This window comes from Notothenia coriiceps, unplaced genomic scaffold, assembly GCF_000735185.1.
Source record: "Notothenia coriiceps isolate Sejong01 unplaced genomic scaffold, NC01 NC01_scaffold00011190, whole genome shotgun sequence".
Classification (NCBI taxonomy): Eukaryota; Metazoa; Chordata; class Actinopteri; order Perciformes; family Nototheniidae; genus Notothenia; species Notothenia coriiceps.
Genome location: NW_011343891.1, coordinates 228,099 through 247,266, shown reverse-complemented (window position 1 = coordinate 247,266; position 19,168 = coordinate 228,099). Strand labels below are relative to the sequence as shown.

Genomic DNA, 19,168 nt, shown 5'->3' with positions numbered 1-19,168 from the left:
AGATAAACGTTTCGTACCACCTCTTATTCATAAACCAGTTATTGTTTTCAAGTAGAGCTATGAAACAGTATATGGGGAAACAACCGGTTTACTGTCTCAGTTTGCCAAAAGACGATTCACGAAGTGTTCGCAAAAGTTGTGTGACAACGACCCATACAAACCCGGGTAAGGAGGTACGTCTATAGGAGATCTCGTCACCTACAAAGCTCCGACCAGCGCCGTTGTGCCTGAAAGTTGAGGGAGGTTTCTAGAAAAGACTACCCCAACTCTAGACCTCTGACCGAAAATCGCGGTGAGGTCCTGGAACTTTACGAAGAAATGCTTCGGTGAGGAAGCAACGGGCCCGCCACACCAACCCTAGTAACAGTACGACTTCTCTGGGTCGGTGCTAAAGTAAAAAAGGGGGTTACGGGAACGCCTACCTTCCTCCAACGGTGAGTTTTAGAGTGCTATGTACCGGGGTAAGTAAGAAAGGAAATGTGCGCTAGTCAGCAGGACCAGGGAAACGTCTTTTTGTCGGGTTTCGTACTACAAAGGTGGGGGTACAAAGTGACGATCCGAATACCGACAAGAAACCTACGGTTGAGCGGTAAGAAAGGGAGGTTTTGTAGCAGATTCAACCCCCAAAAATGGTTTTTCAAGATAAAACCAAAGTAGACTGGTATACTGTAAGAGGGTTAGGAGAAGACCTAGTAGATTTACGAGAGATCGGTTTGAGTCTGCCCGGACCTGTCATACCGAATTCGTCCCCCTGTGCAGAGCGTGGACGTCCTTAAAAGCTCAGGGACCGCCGCATCACACAATGACTACCATCGAAACAATGAAAACGCCAGGGTCCGAGAGACGGTGACAGTAACTGTCAGGGGGGCCACACCGAAGACCCTAAAAACGAGTGGCCAAGAACACTAGTAAAACTGGGGTGCCCCACTCTAGAACCGCACCTCGGGGTCGTAGTTCCGCCTCTAAATAGTCAACTCAGAACAATCACAGAAGGTAAAGACTTATTTAACGGAAGGGTGTCAACTTAAAGAAGTGTGGTTGCCGACGAAATGGATAACGTCTAAGTCAGAAGGGTCGGACCACGTCGCAGGATGTTAAAAACACGAGGAACTGTCAGAAATCCAGAACCTGTATCCGACCCTCAAACCTCACACTGACAAAACTCGCGAACCACCTGTCCCAGAAATATGACTATTGCGTCAAGTTTGTCCACGGTAATTATGTCAATTGTCACCTCCCGCCTGTCTCCCGTCCGAGAATTTCTTCTTCAATGTTCGCAGACACCTCTCGGTCTTAGAACCAAACAAACATCCACCTGGTTTTGAATAAAGGGTGGTATTAAACGGTTTATTAGAAATTTTAGTCTGTAACTAAAAAAAGACCCTAAAAAAAAAAGGAGTAAAACCGAGAGAGTATCAACTCGCATATGGATCCTATTTTAATGTGCCGGAGAGTATAAAATTCACGCCTCTTGTACGTGTTAACCACGCGGACTGATTTATGAAAAAACGGGGCTGACATAATATAACCGAAAAAAGCTAGTTACAAAGTGCTATTAAATTGAGTTATTTCGCCTCGCGGAATTTTGGGAGAAGTTTGACTTTGTGGTCGAAAACTCTAAAAGTTTGCGGCAAAAGTCGAAAAAACACTTCCGCTAGATACTTTTTGTTGAAACCTTGGTCGAACGCGTTAGGGTTTTCCGGAAATTAGAATATGTATTTATATCGCTTTATTTGAACATTTGACAGACGCCAGTGTGCGGTGACATTGATACCTACGTTTGTCTGAGGGTTTCTAACCTACTTTTTTCAACCTGTTTGAGGTTGTTGAGGTAACTTGAGGTTTTGATCTGTAAAGAAACTCTCTTCGTCTTTTAGGACGGGAAGATTTCGGGCGAGCGATCGAGTATAAAGGAATGTGGTGTTGCGACTTGAACCAGAGATCTAGTTCGGGCAAACTGCACGGTAAAAACCAATTTATTATAATAAGTGACATCCACAGTGTCAAGCTGACCTTTCTCAGAAATAGTTTTACATTGGGGAAGTTTAAAAACTTTACAATTAGGTTTTCACGTTATTTTCGTGTCCCACAACGTTAGCCCAATGTAAAACTACTTCTGAGACAAAGGTCAGTCTTGACACTGTGGATGTCACTTTTATAATAAAATTTCTTCTTACGTCAGTTTTGCGAACTAGAATCTCGTTCAAGTCGCAAACAAACCACAATTCTTTATACTCGAATACGCCTCGCCGAAATCTTTCGTCCTAAAAAGACGGAAGAAGTTCTTTGACAGAATCAAAACCTCAAGTACCCTCAACAACCTCAAACAAAGTTGAAAAAGTAGTGAGAAAACCTCAGACGAAACGTAGTTATCAAATGTACCCACACTGGCGGTCTGTCAAATGTTCAAATAAAAAGGGATTATAATACATACGTTCTAATTTTCGGAAACGCCTAACCTCCGACGCAAGTTTTCAACAAAAGTATTCTAAATTTTTTCGACTTTGCGAAAAACTTTAGAGTTTCGACGCCACATCAAACGTTCTCCCAAAATTCCCTAGGGAAAGTACTCAATTTAATACATCTTTGTAGCCAACTAGCGTTTTTCGGTCATTTGATATGTCCACCCCAAAACCGTTTTTCCATAAATCCCAGTCGGCGGTTAACACGTACAAGAGAGGTGATTTTTATACTCTCCGGACATTAAAAATAGGATCCCATATGGAGTTGATACTCTCTGTTTTACTCCTGTTTTTTTTTAGGTCTTTTAGTTACAGCTAAAAATTCTTAAATAAACGTTTAATACCACCCTTTTATTCATAAACCAGTGGATTTTGTTTGTCTAAAGACCGAGAGTGTCTGGACCATTGAAGAAGAAATTCTCGGAGGAGACAGGAGGTGAACATTGACATATATTACCGGTGGACAAACTTGAGCAATAGTCATAATTTTCTGGTGGCCACAGGTGTTTGGAGTTTGTCAGTGTGAGGTTTGAGGTGATACAGGTTCTGGTTTCTTGACAGTTTCCTGTGTTTTTAACATCTGGACGTGGTCCGCCTTCCTGACTTAGACGTTATCCATTCGTCGACCACAACTTCTTTAGTTGACACCCTCGGTTAATAATCTCTTTACCCTTTGTATGTTCTGGTGACTATTAGAGGGAACTAGACCCCGAGGTGCGTTCTAGAGTTGGGCACCCCAGTTTTACTAGTGGTTCTTGCCACTCGTTTTTAGGGTCTGGTGGGGCGCGGCCCGGATCAGTTACTGGACGTCTCTCGACCCTGGTTTCATTGTTTCCATGGTAGTCATTGTGTGATGCGGCGGTCCTGAAGTTTAGGACGTCACGCTCTGCACAGGGGGACGAATTCGGTCATGTACAGGCCGGGCAGACTTCAAAACGATCTCCTCGGTAAATCTACTAGGTCTTCTCCTGAACCCTCTTACAGTAATACCAGTCTACTGTTGGTTTTATCTTGAAAAACCATTTTTTGAGTTGATCTGCACAAACCTACCTCTTTCTTACGACTCAACGTAGGTTTCTTGTCGGTACTGGATTCCACTTTGTACCCCACCCTTTGTAGTTACGAAACCCCGCAAAAAGACGTTTCCTGGTCCTGCTGACTAGGCGACGATTTCCTTTCTTACTTACCCCGGTAACATAGCACTCTAACAACTCACCGTGGGGAGGAAGTAGTCGTTCCGTGAACTTTTACTTTGCACCGACCCAGAAGTCGTACTGTTACTAGGGTTTGTGTGGCGGGTCCCGTTGCTTCCCTCACCCGAAGCATTCTTCGTAAAGTTCCAGGACCTCACCGGATCGGTCAGAGGTCTAGAGTTGGGGTATTTTTAGAAACTCCTTCCTCAACTTTCAGGCACAACGGTCGCTGGTCGGAGCTTTGTAGTGACGAGATCTCCTATAGACGTACCTCCTTACCCCGGTTTTATGGTCCGTTGGTCACAACTTTTGGAACCACTTGTGATGTCTCTTATTTTTTTTATCTTGTCTATCATTTTTTTTTGTACCTTTAGAGAATTTTTTAGGAATAAACTGGAGAAACAAGCTTTTAAATCGGTTGTAACAAGCATATTCATTATTGGTTAAAAAACGAAAATAGATCCTACAATGTGATTTTACGGATTCTTTCCCTCCATTCTGTCTCTCATAGTTGAGGTATACCTAGGATGAAAATTACAGGCTTCTCATCTTTTTAAGTGGGAGAACTTGCACAATTGGTGGCTGACTAAATACTTTTTTGCCCCACTGTGTATATATTGTTTTTAATTAAGTCATAGTGGACGAACATGAAACACTGCAACATTGAGAGGTATTTACTTTATTTAAATGTGGCGAATAGCTGTAACTGAGATTTAAAAACATACATATTAACATGTGGCTTGTTTTTTATATTTTTATTTTATTTTATTTATCATATAATTTTGACGTATGTTTTCTGAGTTTACGTTTATTTGTTGATGTAATTCTGAGTTTAGATGGTGCACCTCTAAAATCATTTGCATTTAATCAGATTACCCCAAAGGAAACCGAGGCCATGTTGTTTTCCAGGCATGATTTAGGCCTACACAATGGATGGTGTTATGGTAATAATCGGAGGCATCCAAATCAGTGTAAACCACCCATTTATAAAAACGTACGTTTCGAAAGTTCCCCCATCTCCTGTTCATCACAGCTCGGATTTCCTATCGATGCTGAGCAGTTCCACCTCGAAGATGAGCGTCGCTCCTCCGGGGATCTTTGGGGGAGCTCCCCTGTCTCCGTAGCCCAGCTCGGAGGGGATGACCAGCTTCCTCTTCTCGCCCTCGCACATTCCCAGCAGGCCTTGGTCCCAGCCTTTGATCACCTGACCGGTCCCAAGGGTGAAGGTGAAGGGCCTGTCGCGGGGGATGCTGCTGTCAAACTCAGTGCCATCCTCCAACTTGCCGGTGTAGTGCATGTTCAGCACGTCTCCTTTGCGGGACTTGATGGGGCAGTTGTCGACTCGCTTCTTGATGCCGATCTGCAGCTTTTTCTTCTCGGCTCCGCTCATTGCCGCCGGGATCAGAGACAGCATGGTCACGGCGAAAAACAAAAGCAAACGCATGGCAGCAGTTCACAGTGTCCACGGGTTTGAGAGTGCAATTCTGAGATGAGGAATCTCAGCGCTCCGTGTGCGAATGTTGGGAAGGATGATCAACGGAAACGAGCTGGGAAATCTGGCACTGAAAACGGATGTACGTATGATTCAACCGGACGCACTTTACCGAATGGTGTTACCACCTAAAACGTCCGGAAAACAATTTAAATTGAAGTTAGCTTCATATTGGTTGAGACGCACTTGTAGATAAGTACACGTAAGGTTGAAATTTAAATTAATAGAACGTGAGACTAACTTCAGCCTCACTCTACTACAGTCTGTTATGTCATTGCGGCGGCGACCTAGTAGTCACCTGAACCAGCTGAAGTAAGTCAGTAACTGTTTTATGTATACTTATTTACGCCACAACCGCAGCACACATGAATGTATAATCTACCGTCGGATATCATTATATACAGTTTACTAACGCTACACGTTATTGTTGTTTATTGTCATTACAGGGTAGAAATACACGAAAGCGACGGGACCGCTAAGTTAGCTGTCTAAGCTAAAGTGTCAAAAGTCTTCGGGAAACATCTCGACACAATGCTCCTCCGGTTCTTATTCAACCTCCTCAACAACCACCGTGTTGTTGAGAAGTTGGCAGAGTCTCGTCCGATTCGCAGGGCGGCACAGATCACAGCCAACGCCATCACCAAGGCTCAGATAGCCGGTAAAGTAGCCTCTCAGCGGGTCCTGCAGTCTCAGACGATGCGGCAGGTGAAGCATGAGGCCGGCCAAGTCCCCGGGGACCTGGGGCAGATGGGCAGCATCTTGAAGAAAGTCAGAGACACCTTTGTGAATGAGGTGAAGCAGGGATGGAAGGACGGCTCCAGACAGATCAAGAAGTAAACACGACAGGCTGGATATAGGATGGCAAAGAGACTGTGAATACACTTTAGTGGGCGGTTATTGATCAACTGAAACCATGGTGAATCAACAATGACTGGAGGAGGACGACATATGGGAAGTCATGTATAAACAATCTGCCTCATCCATGCACTATAACCGTGTGGTGGTAAACTGCAACATATTAGACACTGATCCAGTTTACAATCAGGGAGTGATTTAGAATATCTGAGGTCAGATAATATATGATGAACTGAGGTTTAACTGAATGAATTCACTGTATTTGCATTTCTGAGAATGCAGGGATGGAAAGTGTCTATTTTATCTTTACAAACAACTGTGGGACCCATTATAGATTTGGAAATGTTGATATTTCATTAGACCCCGTTGAACAGCCTTTTATCTTGGTCTTGTCAGATTAATGTGAAATACCAAACCATCATTACCTAATGTGCACTATGACATATCTACCCAAAATGCATTTAAAGTAATGTACATAAAGTTGTCTTGGTAAATCATTTGGTGGGTCAAAATGTAAATATAGAGAAAGATGTGATGAGGATATGTATAGACATTATTCACCTTGTTGGTGCGATTGTAAAAATAAAGATTATAATGTATGACGGCACTATGACTGCTAGGAAATTACTGTTTCATCTGTATAAATGTTTTAATTAGATCATAGGGAGATACATGTTTGTGTACCTATGCAAATGTAATTACTGAGGTCGTATGACACGACTGCCTTTAAGAAAGGTTGTGTCAGGTTTGCAGAGTCAGGAGTTCACAGTCCACTGCCTCCAAGTTGTAACTCATAGTTCATCGGCATTCATCATTACAGAGATATGCTGCAAAGAGTACGAGATAAGATAACATTTTATTGCTCCTACTGCTGTGGTAATGTATGGGTTTCCTATACATAGGCTGCCCAAGTATATTTCGCGACCCATTTCGTTTTTTCTTTTCTTTTTATAAGTTTTTTTTAAAATAATTTTTTCTTTTAATAATAATAATTTTTTTTGATCTGCGATCGATTAACGATAGACAATGATCCCTCAATCTACGCATCCTGTACCCAGTCCCGGACTGGCCATCGGGAGGACCGGGAGATTTCCCGATGGTCTGGCCTGTTAAGTGGCCTGCCTCACACAGGGTGACTGGCTGTCTACATGATGTGGCCTGCCGACATGGCCACTGTCATACAGATCATAAATCAAAGCCCTTTATTGGTCTCTGTGTGTCATTCAAGCTCGGGATAACCTCAGCTCAGGTGAGGTAAAGGACTCTTGAGTGTTTAGATAGTTAACTTAGTCTAAGTTCTCAGTGGGTCTCAAACGGTTTGGTCACCATTTATGTAAACACATATTTCCATTTGAGAGCGTGATTAGTAAAATATGCATGAATAAAAAATAAAAAAGTTAACAAGGTGAAAAAAGGTAAGATACACTTTTAAAACTTGTTGAGAGCTAAAACTAGTCTTTGCTGCTGCCTCAGAGAGGAGAGAGACAAGAGAGGCTGATTCAGGAGCACAGACACTCACAACTATAAATGAACCAAAAATAAATTAATAAACAAGTTTCAGTGTTTTTTTCATATTGGAAATGGTATGTTATTGGTTATGGGCCATGATTTTATGATTATTTAAATGTATACAGTTCTGTTTAATATAGGTGTTTCCATAGATCTAGTCTCTTTATTTCCCCCTCAAAATGCACCAGATTGATNTTAAAAATAAATCTTACTGGGGGAGCATGCCCCCGGACCCCCCTAGAGGATTTGACGTTGAACCCCACTTAAAATCACATTGATAGCTTCCTAAATACATTTATTTTTTTAAATAGCAACCCATTTCCATATGTTTATGTGTGGGTAGTAGATTTAAACTATAGGGCTATCACTGTGGGCCCTGCCTGTACCTGTTCACTCTGCCATCGCGTGAAGGGTTTGCTAACAAGCGACCAACAGAAATGTTAATGTTGTGTCTAAATGCTTTTCAGCATTGGTTTTTGTTGATTCATTAATTGTTTGAAGTAATTTTTCAAGGACACATTTGATGATTTCAGCACAAATGCTAGAATGTGTTTCTTGTCAGTATAGACCATTTGTATATCAGTGAGACATGTCACCATGGGTCCTATGTAATTCCACTTGTGTGGATTAATCAAATAAATAGTGGGCAGATCAATTGATTATGAAAATAACTGTTAGTTCTACACTTAACAAAAAATGTTACTGCTGCAAATGTACCAGTCCATTTTCAAATGGGAATAAATGTTTGTAGGGGCTTGGCTTGGTCAATATGACACACACATACACAGACACTCAGAGAATGGCCAAACTACATGCATTTAAAATTGTTTTTAATTTGAAGCACAAAAAACAGCTCATTTAGGCAGTTTTATGTAGCAATACTTGTGCAGACTCACTGGTCTGGCAACTAAATATTAGTCACATATTACATCATTTCACATAGAAATAAATCTCTATCAGGAGGAAGAGAATGCATTAGTTTCTGACAGCATGAGTCAGCACATATACACTGATATGGCATCTGAACATCATATAAAAATAAATCTCTTAACATAGGAAAATACACATCTTTCACCCTTTTAAAACAGGAAACAGCATCAAGCACCATGAAGTAGCCTACAGTAGATATGACTTGAGCAAGTTATTTTGAGTTAACACATTTCTGGATTGAGTTGTATGGGTTAGAGTACATGAGAGCAGATTTTATTTTACTCAGGTCTATCATAAACATTTATTTCCTTTTAGCTATTATATTAATTGAACACAAGCATTGCATGACTAAATTTATCAAGCCACAACCCGTTTTAAATCAAAACGGGATCAATGTATGTTTCCAAGTCAAACACAAATGCAAGTAAAACCCTTTTTTAACAATGAAAGTTGAAGACACATATTATGAAACCGTGTTGTCTCCTCCTAATTAACACAAACTCCTCTTTGACTCAAAGCATCCAAACAAACAAAATCCATTCACTCTCAGCACAAACCACAGGATGTTTTCTTTATGTTCTCCCCAAATCTGATGGAGCCTACTCCATGTGTTTCCAGATGTATGAAATGGAATGCTTACAAGGTGTGAGAAATGGCTCCAAGTGTATGCTGACTATCTGCTGCTAAAGCAGTTTCCATTTATGATCAAAATAATAAAATATAAGCCAGATTAATATATTCAACTTGATTTAGGTGATTGAGGAGAATACATGAAGCAGACAGCCTGGATGAACACTGAGCCACTCATCATCACACTATCCCCAGCACAGCTGTGTGGAGGCAACACTAGTGCATATTCACTGATATGGCATTAGCTTATATTAGCGACACAGCCTAAACTAAAGAAAGGCTGTGTTAGTTAGTAGTAATACTCACACAGCAAGTGGCAGCAGAACGGAACAGCAATATGACTTCTATATTTACATAAAGACTTTTAAAAATGTAGTTTTAAAGGTTCAATATGGCGAAAAGCTAAAGGTCGGCGAAGCTAAGCTAATCAACTCCTGGCTCTAGCTCCAAACTCATAGAGCATTTTGTTACTCGTATTTAAAAGTAAGTAAGTAATATCAATTGATCGCAATGTTATTAAGGATTCATGTAAAAGTTCATCATCAGATTGTCGTTCTTTTTCAAATTAGCTTCAGAGAGACTTGAATGAGCCACCCACTAAGGAAATGTAACAGGTGGCCGCATACACACTGATATGGCAGCCCACCTTTAGTAAACAAAGTGGCAGCAGCACATTCTCTCATCGTGTCTGATTAACACAGGCTGAAAGTCTTTGGCAACTAAACTCTCTTATCTGTCACAATACCACAAGGCAATGTGCTTCCATCCAACACCAGCACCATTTAAATCCAAAGGCAGCTCCAACATGACTCTCTCATATATATATTAAAAAAAAACAATTAGTAAGAAATTATGCAATTTGTAAGATCAAAAATAGTAGAAAGTTACAAACTGATAATTTCACTTAATTTCTCTTCGAAACTTCAGAGAAAATGGACAAAATAATCAGGCATGGAGAGGGGGAAGTCATGGGAAGGGAAAAAGGAATGTAAAGTGTTAATAGATTAGAAATAGAGAAAAAAGTTATGAAAGTGAGTTGGAGACGTTGCTGGACGCCTGCAACACATTACATCCAGAGGTCGGTCAGCATGAAGCTGAACAAAGCCATCAGCAGCAGCAATACAGAGGACTTCACTGTAAGTACAAACAAAAAAAGAGATATTAAATATGTTGTAGGTAAGAAAACAATGGAAATCATTAGAAAGCTCCCCTATCTGTGTATTTATTTTATGACTGAATGATCTATATCCTAATTGCACTCCACTCTTCAGTTATACCGGTAATTACAAGAGGCTGCTAATTTGCTCATCCTTTTTTTTATTATCATACATAGTGGCACAATTGTAACTATCTGTCCTGTCCACATAGTTGACTTTAAAAAATGAATTAGCCTTTGCTAAAATATAGAACTGCCGAATACTAGACATTGTTGATCTACTTGGCAAACCTGAGAAAACATTTGCTTTCTTCACCCTTCACCCTTGTTTCAATTTACAACCTTTCAGTTGCTTTGGTTATACCCACACAAATAAACATGAAAAGAAAAAGAAAAATCCCTCTGATTTACATTGGATAGTGTGGAGTGACTTTAGCTATTTTGTTTGTTTTTACCTGCACTGGATGAGTTACACTCCAGGTCAACCAGCGAGTCCATGTAGCCCTGGCCCAGCCACTCCTGGTAGGTCTTCCTGTCACCAACACCGACAAGGATAACAGTGGAGTCTTTGAAGACGAGGTCTGTGCCTTTGTACTCCTTCGAGTCAAACATCTTGAACTCAGTACCTGTATCACTGCCAAAATGTGTCTAGTATAGGGAAACAGAAATAAAAAGGAACTTAATAAACATCACAGAAACCATTTTCTTCCAAAATTCCAGTTAGCTGTTTCTGTTGGATTATATTGTCCAACAACATGCTTTCTGGCGCCCAATTAATAATTCTCAGACGTCAGAGCATATTTGATGCACCACCAAAAATCATCAAAACATCAAATCTCATGTATGAAAACCTACATTTGGTCTCAGAAACCTGTGAGTCTTTTACAGTGGAGAATCATTTATATAATTATTGTTTCAGATCTCTTTAGTTGGTTGGCTTACACCCTCTGAATCAATAGGTACGGTACAGTGTTACAGACCGTACGCTGTATAAGCTAGAGAAATATTAATAATTGTACCTGTGCGCGGTCAAGTAGTCCATAGATGGCGTGGATGTTGGTGTCGGGCCGTACCATTACAGCGTGGGAGGGGACTCTGGCCAGGTTGCAGTGTCTGTACTGTGTTACCTCAGCTTTAGTGTCCTGAGAGCACAGCAGCTGGAAGTCTTTAGACAGGAGATCCACTGCCCACGTTTCACCATTACCTGAACAAACACAAAGAAAAATTATGTCCCTTAAAATTACAAGACTCTTATAAGAATATTTTATTTCTTGAAGTTCGTTGTCTTACCATCAGTATTTTGAAAGACAGTAGAATGTTTGATAAAAGCCACATCTCCTTCTCCTTTTGCAAGACACCTGAAAGGACAGATAGACAGACACATGCAGTATGGGTGCAATGTTCAATAACATTTTATATTGGAGGCAATACAGTTGCTAATTAGAGAAGTCTTTACTGGTGCACTTTTCCCCAAAGTCCCATAAAATGGAGTTCAATCATCTGTACAAAAGATGAGGACGAAGTTAATTTTAACTCCATGCTTTTCAGCAAGGAACTTCCAATCACAGACCTTAAAATGATGTGCCGGTGGGTTAAACCTAAGGATTAAAGTACTAATAGGGTCATTTTGGATGAATTAAGCAGCTGTAGCGCAGTCATTCTGTCAGAAATAGGTTTCCAACAGTCTAAATGCACCCATGTTCATTAACATTTATTATATTGTTGGGGATACAGGGACAAATTGGAGTGAAAAATGTAACTTTGACGTAGTGCAGGGGTTTGGGGTGTTACCTGAAGGCACCGTCGTATCCATCATACAGGTCTTTTCCCTTCTCACACTTGTTCTGTCCTGATTCGGTGCCCACACACAGCCCACACAGGTTGCTGGGCATACCGGGCTGGTTTGCACCTGGTACGCAGCTTTTCTCAAAGAACCCTCCCACAGCTAGCCGTCATGGGAAACATAAAAAAATAGAAAGTCAAAGAATGGAAGAAAAAGTAAGGCTTTTAAAACAAATGGGTTTTATAACGAACTGTCCATTCTTTACATGATGTTTGTTTTACTTGCAGAAATGAGGAGCATTCAGCCTGATACAATAGTTTTGTAATTTATAATGTGGCTTTCAGTAGCTTTCCTTTATGATGTAATCTTGATTGGGCGTGGTGTGGATCTTTGAGCATATCATCAAACATGTCAAGACAAATTTAAAGTTGGCAGTGTGAGGGTTTAAATAGCATGCATTAATAATATAACACCAAATCCATTACATTTGAGTCAAATCCGCAAAAACTTTGGTGGAAGTTAGGCGTGAGGCATTCTTTCCCAGTTGTAAAAACGACCTGCATGTTTGTATGAATGCTATTTTTTCTGAGTTCTGACTATTCTATCCCAGACCACTACTACACACAGACACAGATTCACACACCAACATCCCACTGACCTTGGGGTATCTGACAGTGCTTAGGTGCTATCAGGCCTCTCTCCATCAGCGTTGCTACGGGAACGTTCCAGCCAGCCGTGCGACCATATCCGGTGTGACAGGAGCGACGGCCACGCAGGTCGTCAAGGTTACGGATGTCAAAGCTACTCTTTTTCACCACTGCGACTGCATAGTACATGGAACCATCTCTGCTCTCTGGAGACAACAGAAACAACAACCTCTATCTCCTGCCTTTGTAACAAGAATGTGTGACTTTGCTTGTGTGAGTTTATGTGTTTGAAATCGTACCTGTGTAGCTCTCGCCGGTAGCAGGGACCAATCCGTACTCTTTGCCTGCTGTGTAGATGTAACCTCCATCCAAGGTGATGGCATCAGCCTCGTTGTTCTACACAATTATCGAAGGGAAGGGCGGAGATTGAGATGCCAGAACAGCTTATCACAGATAGTTGGTGTTGCTCAAAGTATAGACCTACAGGTCTCAATTCAAGTCCAAGTCCTTCTAAACAGGTCACAGGGTTAGTTTAATACATCTGAACAATGAAAAATGCTTGCGTCAAGGCTATATGGATCGTAATATCCATCTGTAGGTCTTTCATATTGGTCCCTAGAGGATGAATAATACTGACTTTACAGATCCCTAGACTTTTCCTTAATCAACACATTGTGGTTATCATCGGTTGTCAGTGTACAGGTCTGCAGAGACAAATGCGTCTTTCTCTCATGTCCTTACATAATGACTCCAGTTCAAACTTTTGGTAAGTGGTATTTAAGGTATAGTTTTAGAGTTTTTCCACCGTAGAGCACAGATACTGTGTTTTAATTTGAATGAAAGGAAATCACTGTAGTTGTTCTTCAGCAACCGCCAGCTGAAATCATCTGTTACCTTGATTCTCTTCATGCAGTCAGTCACAGAGTCCCCGTGGACACATTTGATTTCTGGAGTCAGACCTTTGTTATGGAAGGCCACGCTCATGTCAGCACATTTCTGCTGCTCACCACTGGACAACACACACCAACGCAGGACACCTGGGATATCTGAAGATAGACAGGTGAGTTGTAAAGGAAGAAAGAAATATGAATTGATAGGTAGGTTTCCCAGTTAACTAGAACGGGTACATTTACTCATACATTTCACAAAGAAACTTCATAGAAATCAACGAGTGCCATTTTTGTTTCACCTTCAGCTTTACAGTCCATGGCTGTCAGAGCATCATGATAGTAGCGATGCATCCACTTCTCAGGGTCATTTGACTCGGCCCCCAGAAACATGGTGGATGACTCAGAGAAGAGAACAGTTCCTCCTCCGTAATCCATAGATGAAAACATGCCGAACTCTGACTTTGCCTGCAGATGAGAAGTAACACTCAATTCATCTCACGCACAGAATCTCACAGTAATGAATGCTAGTCCGACTCCTTCAGTGTGTCTCAATGTTAGAATCTTGAAGATTTTCTTCTCTTAAGTCACTATATATATTGTCGTAAAAGGTAACACAATGGTGACTGAATCTATTGCCCAATGATGAGATTACAAACTGTTGGAACATTCTCAAAAAGTGCTCTTAAATAGTGATGAATCGAAATTACCGGCATAGAAAACCAAACAAGATCTTCAAGATTGTAGCTTTAAGATACTTCCTGTTATTTGTGGATGTTTAAACGTACCAGTCCCTCCGTCAGCATGTTGAACACCAGAGAGGGAGTGACGTCCATGCCAACAACAATTCCACGAGATGGGATGCGGACCAGGTGGCATCTATTCCATTGAGAGACAGGAGCTCTAGAGCCATCACGACACAGCAGCTCATAATCTGCTGAGTTCAGTTTGCTTGCCCAGGAAGGAGTTTTATCTGGTGAAAATAATAACTGGTTAGCTAACAGACATGCTAATAAGCTAACAACAAAGTGGCTGAAAATGTAACAATTGATGTGGTCATCTCTGATTGTACAGCTAACTAAGAGGTTACCATCAGTGTTTTCAGCGACAGTGGTGTGTTTGATGAAGGCCACCTCTCCTGCATCCTCAGTCAGACACCTACGGAGATGGAACACAAAGTAGGAGTTGAGAATTAAAGGTCCATGCTACTTGGAGAATGTCACACCAGTTGCTTTGAAAGTGTTAGTGTTTCTTGACTCAAATTCCTATCCTTTGCTTTCTGTCTCGAAGAGGAGGATACCAACCACTGTGCTATGGCCTTGCATGTGTTGGGAGCCATGCTAGCAGTGTCACTCTAGAGATGGGCATGTCTTTTTTCACCTGCCACTTTGCTTCAGAATTCGAAATGTTATCAACCATTATATTAGATTTGTGTTGATATGGGTCACAGGTGATGAATCCTAAAATCTTTGGTTCCCTGACTTTTCCTCTAGTGATGTTAATTGTAGCATGCTAACGTGATCAACTAAAACAGTAGAGCTAAACATGTTTTTATATTAACATTCTAAACATTATTAGACATTAGGATTTATTTCAAATTGCTCAGTTAAGTGAATTGTTTTACAGACATTTTAAAAACATGTCCATTAAGATTGTGCTTTTTTTTGCAACCAAAACGTAACATTTTCCTAGCAAATGCACATTATTTTTCTAAAGGAAAGCCCGAAAACTATATATCCTTTTGTTTAACGACAACATAACTTTTTTATTTATATTTTGATATGTTCAATGTGCTACTGTTTGTAAAATGTTATTAAAGATGAAATGTCTCTAGATAGGTCCTGGAAGTAATTCTGCAGTTCTGCAGAACAGTAACTTCTGTGTGTTACCTAAAGGCTCCCGCGTAGCTGAAGTATAACTCTTTGTCGCTCATGTCACATTTGTTCAGTCCTTCACCATTTCCTTTGCACAGCTGACACAGAGACGCTGGATCACCTTCCTGGTTTGCTCCGGGGATACAGCTGGCATTGAAGAAATGTGCCACACCTGATGACACAAACACACAAAAGTCTCTCCAGCTTCCTGTATGTACACATACTGTATGCACAATTATTTATGTGAAGTGTATTTCCTACCCTGTGGGATGTTGCAGCCCACTACAGACATGTAGCCCTGGTCTATGAGGTATCCTAAAGGCATATTCCAGCCAGCTGTTCGGCCTTTCCCTGTGTGACAGCTCCTTTTTCCTGCCAGGTTGTTTATGCTGATGCCAGAATTTGCTTTCTTCACCACAGCAACTGCATAGTAGTTAGCACCGGTACCTGAGGCAACAACAGAGCAGGTATAAAACACACTTCACAATAACTGAGTATTTGCAATGTATTACGTGCCATTTCTAGTTTGAGATATAATGTAGGAGATCAGTGCTGACTACCACTCATTTTTGTTTTTAAATATCCCAGAGACAGGAGTAGTTGTTATAATCAGGTAACACGTGTGATAACTTAGCCTGCATTAAGTTGCTACAAGTTAACCATAATAAATATCTATTACACATTTTTGTCAATACATGTGTTGCTTTCTTGCTATAAATACTCACTTTTATGTTTGTATAAAAAACACAAATCTACAGCTAGTTGCTTACCTTAGCTCAAAAACTGGAAACAGGGAACAGCTAGCCTGGCTCTGTCCAATAGATAGTCCAACAACTTGTCATTACACCAACAGTTCTAGTTGTACATGTTAAACAAATTATACATTCTTATTATGTGATTTTTAGCCGTTCTTAAAGGTGTATTATTTTCCATTTGGACGGAGCTACTAGCTGTTGTTTCCAGTCTTCAGGCTAAGCTATATGGTCACCCTGCTCGACTTCACACTAAGTGGCTCATCTTCTCATCTTTAAGCAATAAAAAAACAGGAATATTTCTCAAAATACTAAACTATTCTTTTTAACATTACATACTAAAACAACATACTGAATTGGCTAACATGTTTTTTAAGTTGCTTATCACACAGGACCAGAGATTTATCTTTGGTCCTGTGTGAATACAAGTGTGAAATCATGTTTCACACTTGTATTTCTCTCTGAATCGTTATCTCTGTCTTCAACCATCTAACTGTGTTTGAGTTGCTTTTCAGATGAAATAAACATTCTAACCATCCATTTTTGATTCACTGGCAGCAATCTTGAAGGAGTTGGTTTTCCCCAACTTGTAGATGTCACTGCTGAACATGGACACGGCATCTGCTTCTTTTTTCTGCAGTAACAGAGAAAGCAAAAAGATGAATAGCGTTATAAATATCAGGACATTTCCCCTATGTATGTGAGCCCCAATATTATAGATTGACAGGGACAGCTGATACACTTGTAGAACATTGTACAAAGAAACAATAACTATTTATGGTATGGTTTAAAACATCTAAATGTTTTGGAACAGAGACACTGGATTTTTTTACAATATGAAAGTCTAGCTAAATCTACACTTTAAGATTACACTTTTACACTTTAATATTACACTTTTCAGCATATCATGTATTTCCTTATAGCCTAGCCTACATAGGACAATGCATTATTCAAACATTAAGGTTTGTGTTTTGCTCAGTTTCTGGTTACTAGGTTACTGCCAGAAATCTTCAAGTCTGTGGTTGCCCTAAAGGGCCCAGTGTGCTGCCTGATATCAGCTATAAAAAAGTTTATTGCAACTGTAAATTTTGTTCCAGCCTTGTTATCTTATGCCTGATAGTACCACTCAAAAATATTTAATGATCTTTTAATAAGTCTTCTGGTGTCCTGACTGATATAGATTCATAGATCACTAAATAATAAGGTATTTTACACTGCAAATTATTTTATGATTTGCCTATTAAGGAACAACTACCATTTTTCAAAATTGCTTAAATTCCTCTAGCCCTATTCCGACCTGTAGTTTCTGAACGCAGCCCTCGATGGTCACTCCGTTGACACATCTCAGGGATGGACGGATCGAGGCTTTGGCGAAGGCCTCCGACATGGCCGAACATTTTTTTTGCTCTGCATCTGAGATGGTGCACCATCTGATGCTGCTCTGGCCAAACACTGAGAGAGAAACACAGACATCATTAAACTTTCCCACTAAATGAGTCATGAAAACATCCTGTCATCTCTATAACTATCCTACTGCTGTGAAAATATTCTACCGTTTTCAATGTACTTGATTTCAAACGGTTACAATACAAATTGGAGGAATACAAAATAAATATGTTTAAAATTTATTTTTTCTAATGTTTCTATTCATTTCAAATAATGGAAAGTATTTTTTCTCTAAAATTATCCAAATTATACACTTGTTGTCACCTTATGGTCATGTACATCAACAATAAGTTGAGGTCAACTGGAAAATATGTTTAACATGTAATATAGATGATAATCTTGATAATCTTTCATTAAAACAAAAATACTATGATATAGAAAAATTCTGTTTAGTTATATTTGTATCTCCACCTCTAGGGCAATCAGTGCTGTTGAATACCTTTGTCAACCTGAAACAAATCATTTCTTACCAGTTTGTAGAATTAGCAGAAGAGCTGCCGCTGTCCTCCACATGGCCATGTCGTCGTTCTCTCTTCCTCTCCCTCTTTGGTAAAATAACCCACTTTCCCCTCTCCTCTAGGCTACTTTATATGATAAATCTTGAGTCAAAGTCCAGCTTCAATCTCCAAGTCTCAGCTTAAAGTCCTCACAAAAAGCTCAAAAGAGGCTGTATATTTAATGATTTACAACTTCTACAACATGTAATTCAGGAGTCTAACAACTCGCGAGTGTTAGAAGTTCAGTGTAGAGTTTATGAAACGCCTCCCTGGTTTACCTGGCCTGACACGTGTCTGCTGCCTGGCTGCAGGCCAGAGTCCGCACAGAGAGGTCTTTTACAGCCAGCGGACCCTCCTCTGCTTTTCTGTGTGGTGCTTTTCCACTGATGGGGAAAAGGAAAGAAGTGATTCAGGCCAACACAGTGAGTCACTGACTCTCTACTCTGAGAGGAACAGCACAAGGAGCCTGTATACCTTGTCTGACCTTTAAAAGTTCTCCTATACAGAATATGAGGTCAGTTAGCAGATTAAACTAATAGCCTTATTGATATGTTGTGGTTTCTGGGTGGGTGTTATATTAGTAGGTGCTTCATATTAAATTATGTTGTATGAGCCACGGTTAAAAGAAAAAGAGTGAGTGCTATTAGAAACAGAACAGATGTCGGGGCATTGGACAGCTGACTTTTATTTAGTTTGATTAGATCATACTCAGCTCTAACTGGTTCTGCCTCTTACTGTTATCTATGAAGCATCTGCCAAATGGAAGCTGCAGGATATGAGGACACATAATTACAATAAAAAAAGATTTCAGCAGACATCTGGTCAAAAACAGAAAAGCTTTCTAATCATAAAAATCTGTAATTGCTCTGAATGTTCCTCCATGTTCATACTCTGGGCCAACAGCACATGGCTGAGAGAAAACATTACACTTTAGAAATGATCTGCAAGGAATGAAGTCAGCAATATATTTCTTGTTCTTAAACCAAAAGAAATTAAGGTAGAAATGCATTTTAAACATAAGTTGAAGAGCAAAAGACTGCTCCAATTGTTACAAA

At 40.2% G+C, this 19,168-nt stretch overlaps 3 protein-coding genes across 5 annotated transcripts in view; 1 reads left to right on the top strand and 2 right to left on the bottom strand.

Annotated features, from left to right (window-relative positions):
- The window catches only part of fkbp2 (FKBP prolyl isomerase 2), a 13,991-nt gene extending 8,788 nt beyond the window's left edge, over positions 1–5,203 (bottom strand). The window contains exon 1 of the mRNA XM_010772443.1: positions 4,654–5,203. Coding sequence (XP_010770745.1) covers positions 4,683–5,099 — 417 coding nt within the window. The 5' untranslated portion in view covers positions 5,100–5,203 and the 3' untranslated portion in view covers positions 4,654–4,682. The remainder of the gene's footprint in view (positions 1–4,653) is intronic.
- LOC104946578 (uncharacterized protein NCBP2-AS2-like) lies at positions 5,151–6,660 on the top strand. 3 transcript variants are annotated; one of them, XM_010772446.1, is made up of 2 exons: positions 5,151–5,229; positions 5,594–6,660. In XM_010772446.1, the coding sequence occupies exon 2, from the start codon at positions 5,679–5,681 to the stop codon at positions 5,982–5,984; it is 306 nt and encodes a 101-aa protein (XP_010770748.1). In that variant the 5' UTR covers positions 5,151–5,229; positions 5,594–5,678; the 3' UTR covers positions 5,985–6,660. The 3 variants fall into 3 exon arrangements, with proteins under 3 accessions (XP_010770748.1, XP_010770746.1, XP_010770747.1); XM_010772444.1 differs by lacking the exon at positions 5,151–5,229 and adding an exon at positions 5,282–5,459; XM_010772445.1 differs by lacking the exon at positions 5,151–5,229 and adding an exon at positions 5,318–5,463.
- A 1,720-nt stretch (positions 6,661–8,380) lies between these two features.
- On the bottom strand, positions 8,381–18,135 carry meltf (melanotransferrin). The gene is made up of 16 exons (XM_010772450.1): positions 18,087–18,135; positions 17,468–17,622; positions 16,705–16,804; positions 15,680–15,865; positions 15,434–15,590; positions 14,635–14,702; positions 14,333–14,517; positions 13,847–14,012; positions 13,552–13,703; positions 12,957–13,053; positions 12,669–12,863; positions 12,019–12,172; positions 11,518–11,585; positions 11,247–11,431; positions 10,683–10,875; positions 8,381–10,205 (listed from the first exon to the last, which is right to left on the bottom strand). The coding sequence occupies exons 1-16, from the start codon at positions 18,133–18,135 to the stop codon at positions 10,138–10,140; spliced, it is 2,178 nt and encodes a 725-aa protein (XP_010770752.1). The 3' UTR covers positions 8,381–10,137.
- Between the last annotated feature and the right edge of the window lie 1,033 nt (positions 18,136–19,168).

Coding starts and splice junctions, on each gene's coding strand:
- LOC104946578 (XM_010772446.1), top strand. CDS start 5,679: ATGCTCCTCCGGTTCTTATTCAACCTCCTCAACAACCACCGTGTTGTT.
- meltf (XM_010772450.1), bottom strand. CDS start 18,135: ATGGCCATGTGGAGGACAGCGGCAGCTCTTCTGCTAATTCTACAAACT. Junction 17,623..18,086: donor TCTGCTAATTCTACAAACTG/GTAAGAAATGAT, acceptor TTTCTCTCTCAG/TGTTTGGCCAGAGCAGCATC. Junction 10,876..11,246: donor GACTACTTGACCGCGCACAG/GTACAATTATTA, acceptor TCCCTATACTAG/ACACATTTTGGCAGTGATAC.